Raw genomic sequence first — 12875 nt, 5'->3', positions numbered from 1 at the left:
TTMTCCATACCACAACACAATGGAGGCGGGATATTTGTCCACATGATGAAGCATGTATTTAATGTATGAAAAAAAGTAAATAACAATTTTTTGGACCAAATGCACAGTTACTGCTCTTTTGCTTGGTAGGGCAGGACAGGTTGTTGCAGTTGCAAGCTCCTCCCCTAACGGAGCCACCTCCCACCAGCCAATCACATCAACACTACTGAAAATCTTAGTAGGCTAGCTACGCATTTAAAAGACAACATAAGGACCGACTACATATAGCAACAAATCCAGAGGCTACGCACTTAGCTATGGACGTTTGATTGATAACCGCTCTGCCCTTCATCTATTCTTTATCATTCTACCTGTTTGATATTGGAGAGAACACGAGCGAGTCCTTTCTATTGATATATAATCTATTACAATTGGTTTACGTCTAGGAGGTTGTTTTAGACTACAGTACATCATTTCCAAAGCCAGTTCTCGCATAGTGCAAGGATGCGAATTCCACTTACATTCATTCTGTTTTTCAAGTTAAGTTGGGGTCTTCCAATTGGTAAGTTTTTCCATTGCTTACTTTTTTCATTGCCATGTACAATTTGTTCATTTTACGCACAACATTCTACACCATTGTGTTATGAATATTATGCTATTAATAACAAACAAAATTAGATTTGTTGATGTGATTTGTTACAGACACGGTCATTCTGTTCCAGCGGTCGGGAGTGGTCGGCGAGATGGAGACCGTCGAGCAGGTCTTGGTCAACGGAGCACCTCTCTCCAACTGCGGGAAATACGTCAGTGGCATTCTCCGTGCTGTATTGCTGGGCAACTACAGCGAGTCTTTTCAACAGGCGTTCGAGATAGAAGAAAATGTCACCAACACCATGACAAGTAGGCCTAATGCATGCCTGAACCTACTGCAACACACTAATAAGTACACAAACAGACAGCAAACATTTTGAGAGCACAGTTGCCACCGTAAAATGTGTTGTATATTGGATATTCGGTGGATATCTTTTTTTAATATATATATATATATATTTCTTTTAATTAACAAATATCAACAAACAAAAGAGGAATTTTCACATGCAAACAGGCATGCATACAAACAAATCATGTTCATTAATAATACAACAAGTCTTAATTGCCTTTGTGTTTCATTTTAGTTAAAGTAGTGCCATATTGTTTAAATTAATTTATAAAGTGAAAAAAGTTTTTGCATTTGTGAATATGAAATTTACCTAGTATTATTAGCAGTTATATTAAATATACTACATCTTTATCTGTCAGAATTTCTGAAATAAATCATATCAAAACCATTAATTCTTTGCAATTTTCCATGCTTTACCCCATTGTATATCACCATAGATATTTGACAAAAATAATATTGCTGAGGGAATTGTAGTATCACAAACAATATTCCTACTCTGTTTATTACTACATTTATCTTTAATGTTAATATTGCCAATGAATATGTTTTAATGTAAAGCTATGTTACTTACATCAACCACAGAGGAATTTAAAAGAGATATACACCCCCCCCCCCCCTCCCCTTGGAATCGCATCAAAAACAATTGCATATTCTTTCTGGGTTATTGGAATTTCAAACTTATCAAGAAATTCCCCATATCGAGAGTAGATATCCTTCATTCAGTAACTGACCAACCAAAATAATTTTCTTCTCAAACCAGTTAAGAAAAAAAAGAGAGACTTATTTTTAAATCATATCTTTGTTTATACGCTAACATCCAAGCTAAATTTGCCTCCTTATGAAATTTGGCCAATTTTACTGTGATTTTATCAACATCAAAATTACATTGAAGCAAAAATTCTAAACCACCAACAGAGTCAAATAAATACTTAGGGAAGACATTCCAAATACTGTTTTGGTTCTTAAAATACTTCAGAATCCAATTTATTTTCAAAGTATTATTTAGAGTATTGAAATCTAAAACCTCAAGACCTCCTTGTTCTTGGGTATTAGTGAGCATATCTTTCCGTAGATAGTGAGGCTTGTTCCTCCAAATAAAATTATAAAGATTCTTATCTAAGTCCTTTACAATTTTAGGGGATAATTCAAGTGATGACATAAACYGATCTGGATAACCYTTCAGCTTAATTCACTCCTTTGTTTTTCATCCTTGCATATAACAATTCCAAGATAAGTAGCCTTATCTTTAATTGGAATACCATATACTTCCTGTAAAACACAATCCTTGAATGGAAATAAGACTGACTTATTGATATTAATGTTCAAACCTGAAATGAAGGAAAAGTCTTCAATGCAAGAAACTGCTTTAGAAACCTCATTCCTGTCTCTTAAAAATATGGTGGTATCATCAGCCAGATGACATAGTTTAAATTCATTGCCAAGTGCTGAAACACCTTAAATTCCCTTACTTGATATGAAGAGCCATCATTTGAGTAACCAATAAAAATGGACTAATTGGGCAGCCCTGCCTAATGCCACGGCCAATATCAAATCTTTGGGATGTCCCGTGAGCTAATTTTACAGAGCTAGTACAACCACAATATAAAGTTTAGACTGCTTTWAAAAAAAAGTCGCCAAACCCAAAAAACGTATTGCTTTGAACATAAACTCATGTTCTACAGTGTCAAAAGCTTTATAAAAATCAACAAACATGAAAAAAACTCATCAGTGATGAGGTCATTATAGTCAATCATATCTAAGATCAACCTGATGTTATTACTAATGTGTCGACCATGCATAAAACCAGATTGTTCTTCATCAATTATATGATGCAAGCCTTGTTTCAACCTCTTAGCAAATACAAGGGCAAATAATTTCCCATTATTCAACAGGCTAATGGGTCTCCAGTTGTCTATATAAAGACTATCCGTATTAGGTTTGGGAATCAAAGTAATTACACCTTGCTTTAACGAAGACGGTAACTCCCCATTTTCTATTGATTCTTGGGGGACATAGCAAGAATGAAAGGAATCAATTTATCATTGAATGCTTTATAAAACTCGCTTATTAAACCATCATTTCCAGGGGACCTATTGTCCTTAAGGCTTTTAATACAGTCTTTTATCTCAATTTCAGATAACTCATCACAAAAATTCCTGAAATCATTATCTATCTATCGTAGCAATGTTTGCTATATTGTCTAAGAAAATATCTATATTGGAAGTTGACTGGGCTGATGTATACAGATTCTGATAAAACTGGGCAACATGCTGAGAGATTTMTTTTGGATTTTCATTGGGAGTATTATTAATCATTAATTTACATATGGAAGTCTTTTCGCCTGCCCTYTTTTCTAAATTAAAGAAATATTTTGTATTTCTCTCCCATCCATTTTCGTCTTTATCTTACAAACGCTCCCCGGGCCTTTTCCTCTGAGATACAGTCTAACTGCATTTGCAATGATGATAGCTCCAGTAATTCCTGATTAGTTAGTTCAGTATTTTTTAGTATAGCATTATTCCCTTTATGATGTCATATTCTTTCTCGTTGGCACAAGCAATTTCTTTCCCCATTGAAATAGCCAAAAGCCTTAAATAMATTTCATTAGCTCCCAGTAACTTCCAAACGTATTCATAACACAGGCACAATTGCAGTATTTATCAATAATTCCTGCTACTTCCTTCTTAAATAATTAATTCTCTAGTAAAGTCTTGTTCATTTTCCAGTAACCTTTACTAACTTTTTTTTGTTGACAAACCATGCATATTTATCTTTATTGAGATCCCTTTGTGGTCTGTTAGTCTCGATTGAACCATCAATTTTTATCAACCTTTACAGCCAAATCTTCAGATATCAGCCAGAAATCAATACAGGATTGTATAGATAAATCTTTGGTACTCCATGTAAACATAATCTTATCTGGGTTTCTTATGTCTCCAACTATCTAGAACACCTAACCTTAGACATATATTCCTTATCTCACAAACAGAATTGCTATCCTTAGGAGGCCATCTATCTAGATTATCATGTAATACTGTATTAAAATCTTCACCCCAATGGAAATGTAGACATAATTTTACTAAATAAAATACAGTTACTTGACTTGTTATTGGAAGCACAAGTATTTACAACAATCAGTTGAATGTGGTTGACATCTACCAATAGTATAATCCATGTATTATCTGCTTCATGACTCAATATATGACCCTTAAAGTTGCCTTTTAAAATATACGCAGGTTGTTYTTCATTCAATTGTCATTTTCCTTTGCACTTTTCCATGTCATATCCCTCGCTGTCCTGGAGATGAATCTCATGATCACTGGTCGTGGTGGCTGGTTGTTTTCCCCATCTCTCAGCCTACCCAGGCGGTGCACTCCATCCAGAGAACCTGCAACAACATTTCGCTCCTCCTCTGGGACTATTGGCTCTGAAAATGTCCTTCACTCTTGCTTTTGATGTTCTTGTCAGATTTTTCTGCTATTCCATAAATTCGAAGATTCCATCTCCGACTATACCGGTCATTCTCGTTTACCTTTGACTCCATTTCAGGGGGTTTCTTCTCCTGCTTTGCAACCTGAATTTTCAATGTTGCGTTCTGCTGCTTCAGAGTTTTTACTTCCTCAGCATTGAAATCAATCGCTTTCTTCAGGTTAACGATACTGACAGTGTTCTTTTTCACCAAATCCATGACGTCATCTGCGCTCTCTTTGATTTTTAGCCGTGAGGATGCGGACGCTGTTGTCCTGTAGCTGGCTCATTGATGGTCCACTTCTCAGCTTCTTTGGAAGTTGCTCTTTGGTTGGGGTATTCGGGTATGCATCACATTCACCCCCTTTTTTACACTGCAAGCATATGAGTGAGTTTCAACAATGCCTCTTTTCTCCTTGGAAGTTTCAACATCCATTATCTCAGGAACAGTTTGGTCGTGTCCTGATTCCATGCTACTAGCTATGAAGACATTAGCAGACTAACTAAACTACACACGCTGAAACTTTTCGATAGCTAGCTTGTTCGTTAGAAATCGTCAAATATAATTCAATGGTTTGATCAATTACAAAATATTCTGATATTCTCGCGTCAATATTGAACAAAAGCATGCCATGACTATGAACATGGTATATTCTGAATCAGGGGTGGATGGAGAACAATCCACACTTGAAGAATAAATATTTGATTTTGGATTTCTATCTTCATTTGTTCATACACAAAATGTGCCATAACTATGAAAATTATATATTCTGAATTGAGGGAGGATGGACAAATACACAGCTTTTTTGTTGTCAAAATGTAGTGTTTTTTTGGTGGAGGGGGTTTCAGTCTTAAATAGCTCTTACACAAAGCGTGCCATGACTATAAAAGTTATATAGTTTGAATCGGGGAAGGGTGGACAAAAGAGCTGCTAAGAGCTATTGAAGATTGAAAGGAAGAAATATTTCAATAAAAAATAAATCCATCAACAGTGGCTTTTTGTCCGTCCTCCCCTGACTCAGAATATATAATTGTTATAGTCATGTAAGAGCAACTTTGAAATCCTAAATCTATTTTTAAGTGTGGATTGTTCTCATCCACCCCTGATTTAAGAAAATACCATCTTCATAGTCATGGCTCGCTTGGTTCAATAGCTATTGACGAGGTTACTGAATATTCACTGAATATCCAGTATAAAACAAAATTTCCCTCTGTACAGGTGGCTTGCTCAAGGGCACAATAGCAGTTACCTGAGATAGGGCAGGACAAATCTACCTCCTTGACGGACAAGGAATACAATCAGATATATATTCTGTATAAAGGATACATTAATTCTTAACCATTCCTTTCCCTTTTTCCTTCAATGTCCAGAAAATCCTACTTACCAGTACCTGCGTGTGCGTGAATGCAAACTGAATGGATTTCGAGTGGTGCATTTGACCGACCAGCTCCTTGTAAACGGGAATGACTTCCTGACTCTGGACCAATCCACAGACACCTGGACAGCTGAGGTACCACAGGCCCTCTCACTCAAACAGCTTTGGGACTGGGACACTGAGCGCACGAGGAGGGAGAGGATGCAACTCCATGAGAGCTGTACCGAGCTGATGGAGCTCACACAATCTGAGCCCACCACCAATGGAGGTAAGGGTACAGGAGTATCTGTTTTATGTACAGCGTGTGTGTATGTCAAGCTTGTGTCGGGTTTAATAAAAGGTGTAACAACACCGTCAGCCTACACGCCACAAGAGCAACAGAATGTTCCCTTTCTTTAGTCACTTGTTTAACTAGTTATGAAGTACAGTAGGTCATGCAGGTGAATCCAGTGAATTCCTGTTGTATGTTTCAGCAGGGACGTCCCTGCTGACTGTCCTGGCTCCACTGTTTGCAGGCCTGGCCTTTGTTGCCGTGGTTATTGCAAGCTTCCTCATCTCTCAACAAGGTGAGTGACATTATAAAGCATATTTTGTATGCAGCAGTACTGTATGTCGAAGACAATTTCCCCCTCCGGGATATTAAAGTTCATCCTATTCTAAACTCAGCAAAAAAAGAAACTTCCCTTTTTCAGGACCCTGTCTTTCAAAGATAATTAGTAAAAATCCAAATAACTTCACAGATCTTCATTGTAAACGGTTTAAACACTGTTTCCCATGCTTGTTCAATGAACCATAAACAATTAATGGACATGCCCCCTGTGGAACGGTCGTTAAGACACTAACAGCTTACAGACGGTAGGCAATTAAGGTCACAGTTATGAAAACTTAGGACACTAAAGAGGCCTTTCTACTGACCCACCAAAAGAAAGATGCCCAGGATCCCTGCTCATCTGTGTGAACGTGCCTTAGGCATGCTGCAAAGAGGCATGAGGACTGCAGATGTGACCAGGGCAATAAATTGCAATGTCCGTACTGTGAGATCCCTAAGACAGCGCTACAGGGAGACAGCACGGACAGCTGATCGTCCTCGCAGTGGTAGACCATGTGTAACAACACCTGCACAGGATCGGTACATCCGAACATCACACCTGCGGGACAGGTACAGGATGGCAACAACAACTGCCCGAGTTACACCAGGAACGCACAATCCCTCCATCAGTGCTCAGACTGTCCGCAATAGGCTGAGAGAGGCTGGACTGTAGGCTTGTAGGCCTGTTGTAAGGCAGATCCTCACCAGACATCACTGGCAACGATGTTGCCTATGGGCACAAACCCACCGTAGCTGGACCAGACAGGACTAGCAAAAAGTGCTCTTCACTGACGAGTCGCTGTTTTGGCTCACCAGGGGTGATGGTCTGATTTGCGTTTATCGTCGAAGGATGAGTGTTACACCGAGGCCTGTACTCGATTTGGAGGGTCCGTCTTGGTCTGGGGCGGTGTGTCACAGCGTCATTGGACTGAGTTTGTTGTCATTGCAGGCAATCTCAACGCTGTGCGTTACAGGGAAGACATCCTCCTCCCTCATGTGGTACCCTTCCTGCAGGCTCACCCTGACAGGACCCTCCAGCATGACAATGCCATACTGCTCGTTCTGTGCGTGATTTCCTGCAAGACAGGAATGTCAGTGTTCTGCCATGGCCAGCAAAGAGCCCGGATCTCAATCACATTGAGCACATCTGGGACCTGTTGGATTGACGGGTGAGGGCTGGGGCCATTCCCCCCCAGAAATGTCTGGGAACTTGCAGGTGCCTTGGTGGAAGAGTGGGGTAACATCTCACAGCAAGAACTGGCAAATCTGGTGCAGTCCATGAGGAGGAGATGCACTGCAGTACTTTATGCAGCTGGTGGCCACACCAGATACTGACTGTTACTTTTGATTTTGACCCTCCCCTTTGTTCAGGGACACATTATTCCATTTATGTTAGTCACATGCCTGTGGAACTTGTTCAGTTTATGTCTCAGTAAATATTTGTATGAACATATGTTAAGTTTGCTGAAAATAAACGCAGTTGACAGTGAGGGGACGTTTCTTTTTTTGCTGAGTTTATATCATACTGGTTGTTCTCTTGCTGCCCAGTCTGGGATATTTACTGAATCGCTTTCATGATCTCTATTTAAATGACAGATTTAGATCAGTGTGTCAGCTATGTAGAACGTTTACTGCATGCAATGACATTTTTAGAAGCTCTATATACAATTCTATATTTTCCTTTTGCGTCTCGATTCGTAACGTTATTGTACAATTCTGAACGTTATATTCCCAATGACAATATGTAGCTAGTCTACAACAGAGCCAACAGAAAATATGTTTTGTTTCTCTTTCTTCAGATCCCAAAGTTTCCGGACACCCTGGAGGTAAAATATTTTCACTTCCATCTCATTGTCCCCCATCGGTTTCTTGGTTAACAGGAGTATAGAACATTCAATATTAACAGATGGTTTAGTATGTTGACTGGGAACGGCTGTCTCCTAAACCACACCTTGTAAACAGGACTGTGCACATTGTCCTTATCTTCTGATGCTACTGGCTTTCTGTGTGCTTCTCTCAGTGGTGTGTATGTTTGTCTTTCACAGGTAGTTCCCTTTTTGTCAAATGTGTGACTCCTAGGGCCGAGTAGTATTCATGACCACAGGGTTTGGTGTCCATGCTTATGTTGACAGTGATTTATGTAGATTCTATGCTTCCTGGACATTCCTACATTTAGAAAGCTGCTGTTCAAACATGTTGAGCAACATTGTGAACAACTGTTTTGGTAAATACTGATTGTGTCCCAGTTGTAGGTCTGTCACTTGTGCCTTTAGCACGAGTGATGTATATTTGCATGTGCTCTATGTACATTGCACAACAGACTTAGTCTGGTTGACACCAAACTCTAAGTCCTCCTGACTTGAGAGGCTGTTTGATGTTTTCGGGACAATGCGCCGATAATGAAGTGGGCTGTGCTTTTCCCTGGTTGGCTCGCCTCTCTTTCTCACTCAAATACTCACATGTACAGCCCCCGGCCGCCACAAATCCAAACACCAAGAGATCTTAATCCCCCCACTAGGGGGAAAAAAAATGTTTGAGAGAGCCAATGATCTGGGTGAAAATTGCACCAGCAAATGGAGTCCTGTCCAGACCAGTAGGTCATAGCTCTCCCTCGATTGTGTACCACATGAGTGGCGTCAGCCAGGCTACAACAGACTTGCAATTGTTGCCTAAAGCAGTGACCTCATGGGAATGGCCAAATAGTCCGCTTTAGAAGAACCGTAATGCAGAATAATCGACACTCTACCAACAGGGAGGAAATGAAGGACTCTTGAACCCCACACTGCAATAGCGCTGTGTGGTTAAAACTCATCTGCATGTCTCCTACCACATGTCTGGTGTTTGTGTTCTTGTCTTACTGTTTTCTCATCTCTCAAGTGTGTACAGTGTTTGGCGTAGTGTCTGCTGAGGTAAACATCAGGAGTTAGCTGTGTGTGTATGTCTCAGGTGTGTTTTACATCTTCCTAAATTGTGTGTTTTTTCTTTTTCCTCCCTGCAGGTGTACTTGGCTCCATTGTCCACTACCCTCAGAATGTCACAGAAACACCTCAGGCCCCTCAATCAGGAAAAGASAACCAGGTCCTCTAAAACTCAACCCACCTCCTCTCATCCACCTCTGATGACCCCTGTTCCTTTCTATTCTAGTTAGAGACAGCTAGCGCTGTTCTGTGGCGGGAGTAGTACACAGCGTTTTGTACGAGATCTTCAGTTTCTTGGCAATTTCTCGCATGCAATAGCCTTCATTTCTCAGAACAAGAATAGACTGACAAGTCAGAAGAAAGGTGTTTGTTTCTGGCCATTTTGAGCCTGTGATCGAACCCAAAAATGCTGACGCTCCAGATACTCAACTAGTCTAAAGAATGCCCGTTCTATTGCTTCTTTAATCAGAACAACAGTTTTCAGCTGTGCTAACATAATTGCAAAAGGGTTTTCTAATGATAAATTAGCCTTTTTAAAATGAAAAACTTGGATTAGCTAACACAGCGTGCCATTGGAACACAGGAGTGATGGTTGCTGATAATGGGCCTCTGTACCCCTATGTAGATATACCATTCAAAATCAKCCATTTCAAGCTCCAATGGTCATTTACAACATTAACAATGTCTACACTGCATCAATTTGATGTTATTTTAATGGACAAAAGAAAAATCTAATTTATGAAAAACAAGGATATTTCTTAAGTGACACCAAACTTTTTTGAACGGTAGTGTATGTACCCTGGTCCGTCCAACTCTCTGGTCCCCCTTTCTCCCTGGGCCTTCTTCCAACAGGCCCCATTCCTATAGACCCAGGAGGATTGTAGCCTACCAAATATTTAGAATATGACAGGAACTGTGACATTCCAATTTGTATAACTTACTCTGTTGTGTGTGTGATTTGAACTCTTGAAGTAGTTCCTAGGTAACCACAAGAAAAGAATATGAAGACAGTTTTATGCACTTTATAATTGTGTATTTCCTCACCTTTGCTCACCTTTGTATTTCCTCACGTATCTACCGGTGCCTACGCTCTTCAGCCTTTGCTTTTCAGCTTATGTCTATACAGACAGAGTAACACTGTGTTCACGCTCGATAGCTCAAAACTACTGTCACTGGAACTAGATTTGTGTAGAGCTGTCAGTTGCATTTAGTCAACAGCTATCAATACCTTTCCTTGTCCAAAAAAACAGATATGAAAAGTTTTCAATTTGGTCCATCTGTTTTGAATAAACGTTGTTTTGATCCAGTTACACATTCTGGGTGCAATATGGTAATATTGTGTACAGGGAGGAAATATGTTCACTTTGTGCCTTWTGTGTATATAAAGCTACTGTATTATAATTTGAGGGGACAGAATTTTATATTGAACCGGAGATATATGAATGATTTTTATCACTTGTTTATTTACATGTTTATCACTTTACTTTGTATAATGATGTTTGTCACTTTATTAAAGATATTTAAATGTTTGCAACTTTTGTATTGGAGTACACAGCTACAGTAACATCAAATGCAAAATTGACCTGGATGCCATATAGATGGATAGTACACTCCGATCAACTCAAAAGAACAAGAATTGCAATGAGCGCAGGAGGCTAGCTAGTAGAGTAAACCTACAAAAAATGCTGAGGTATCATTATTACTTGACTAGAGGCATTCTACATAGCATCCCATTAATACCTTTTCTGAAATACAATGGATTTTAAAACATCCTTTTTTTTAACAGTGGAAGAGATAGCCAGGGCCTTATTGTTTGCATTGTTCCTCAGTCATGTCAGCAAGCTTTGTAGGTTGGCTTGCTTTGTGAAAATGGCGTAACTTCAATGGGTGAGATAGGGAAGTGTGAGCTAGATGGTCACTTTACAAGTAAAGTTGTGGGGCTTGCTAAAGCTCTTTAAAAGTTTTTTGTTGTTGTAATGGAAGAAGTTTAAAAAGTTGCACTTCTGATTTATTCAAATTGTGAAATGATTTTAAATTCCCATCGACAGTCAGATTTGGTCAGAAGTTGTGGTCAGTAGTTATGTGGTTCAATAGTTGTGTGGATATGGTCATAAGTTTGATGTTTGGTCAGACATTGTGGTTGTGGTCCCTAGATGTCGGAAGTGTGGTTGTTGTCAGTAGTTGTGTGGTTGTGGTCCCTAGATATGGTCAGAAGTTGTGTGGTTGTGGTCAATAGTTGTGTGGTTGTCAGAAGCTGTGTGGTTGTGGTCACTAGATGTGGTAAGCAGTTGTGTGGTTGTGGTCACTAGATGTAGTAAGCAGTTGTGGTTAGAAGTTATGTGGTTGAGGTCAGGAGTTGTGTGGTTGCGGTCCCTAGATGTGGTCAGAAGTTATGTGGTTCAGTAGTTGTGCAGATATGGTCAATAGTTAAATGTGTGATCAGAAGTTGTGTGGTTGTGGAATGTAATTGTATGGTTGTGGATACTAGATGTGGTCAGAAGTTGTGTGGTTGTGGTCACTTCTCTCTCATCATTTTGGCCCTCTGTGTCGGTGTGTCCTAGCAACGGTTCCATTTTGGAATCTCAATAACAACACAGAGAGCTGTTAGAAAAGAGCAGGCGATGAGTTACTAAAATTGCTCTACAAAGAGATTAGTACACACGATTTCTACACCGTTTTTAGGATTTGACAAGCAGAGAAGTAGAGGATTTCATTCCAAAATATTTTTGTCTGATTGTTGGGTTAGTGGTCAAAACGGTAGTTGTCTGGGAAATAATAAATCTGCTAGCTTCTGACATGATTAACAGCAGTTAGAGACAGGCGATGGGTTACTAAAACGGCTCTAGTTACACATTGGCACGCACGACTCCGATTGCGGATTTGACAAGCGGAGAAGTAGAGGAAGATTTCATACCTTAGAAAATGTTAGTTGGAACTGATGATGATGCAATGGGGAGCCTTAGAATCGTGAGAAATAACACGTTAGCGTATTTGGCCAAACAAAATTACGAAAAGTTTAATAACGTAAAAAGTATAACATATCAAAAAGTTGTATACTCGAACGAGACCATTCTGCACGTTTTGACCTTTGAACGGCGTTTCTAGCTTAAACGGTGTAAAATGAGTAGAGTGCGGAAGAAGAAATATGTCGAATATCTAAACTGGGGCTCTTGCTGCTCAAGCCCCACAATAATATTCAGAGAGAGCACTATCCAATAATGTATATAAACCCTGGATTGCTAATGTTATGTATTGGTCAATGAGAGGCTTTGAAGCAACCGCTCAGCCATATTCGCACTCCCTAGAAGAAGTGTTCCATAGGAATGAATGGAATTCTACAGTTTTCAATTAAATGTTTATGGGACAAAATTATATGCATTTAAGTATGTTTTTGATGTAGTGGGGAAAGTAACATGAGTACTTTCAAAAGTGTATGAAATAGAATAAACGTAGACATTAACAAATGTAGATCAAAATAAATGCATTTCTATAACTCCCACAACATTACATTGGTGGGCGAGTGCCATGATGGAGGCGCGAAGACTTCAAAACAGCACCCCCTTATAGTCATCTAGTGTATATTTAAATAGTTGGCGATGGGTTCT

At 39.4% G+C, this 12875-nt stretch overlaps 1 protein-coding gene across 4 annotated transcripts; it reads left to right on the top strand.

Moving 5' to 3' along the window:
• Positions 1–217: 217 nt before the first annotated feature.
• LOC111957299 (uncharacterized) lies at positions 218–10799 on the top strand. Of its 4 annotated transcripts, none has more exons than XM_023978095.2 (6): positions 218–541; positions 682–879; positions 5759–6031; positions 6240–6329; positions 8152–8178; positions 9351–10799. In XM_023978095.2, exons 1-6 carry the CDS (start codon positions 484–486, stop codon positions 9437–9439), a joined length of 735 nt encoding a protein of 244 aa, XP_023833863.1. In that variant the 5' UTR covers positions 218–483; the 3' UTR covers positions 9440–10799. The 4 variants fall into 4 exon arrangements, with proteins under 4 accessions (XP_023833863.1, XP_023833865.1, XP_023833862.1 ...); XM_023978097.2 differs by having other exon boundaries at positions 219–541; positions 702–879; positions 6237–6329; XM_023978094.2 differs by having other exon boundaries at positions 219–541; positions 6237–6329.
• The last annotated feature ends 2076 nt before the right edge of the window (positions 10800–12875 follow it).

The sequence above is a fragment of the Salvelinus sp. IW2-2015 genome, linkage group LG32 (assembly GCF_002910315.2).
Source record: "Salvelinus sp. IW2-2015 linkage group LG32, ASM291031v2, whole genome shotgun sequence".
Lineage (NCBI taxonomy): Eukaryota > Metazoa > Chordata > Actinopteri > Salmoniformes > Salmonidae > Salvelinus > Salvelinus sp. IW2-2015.
Note: the sequence above shows the minus strand (reverse complement) of the source record. Positions and strands in the feature narration are given on the sequence as shown.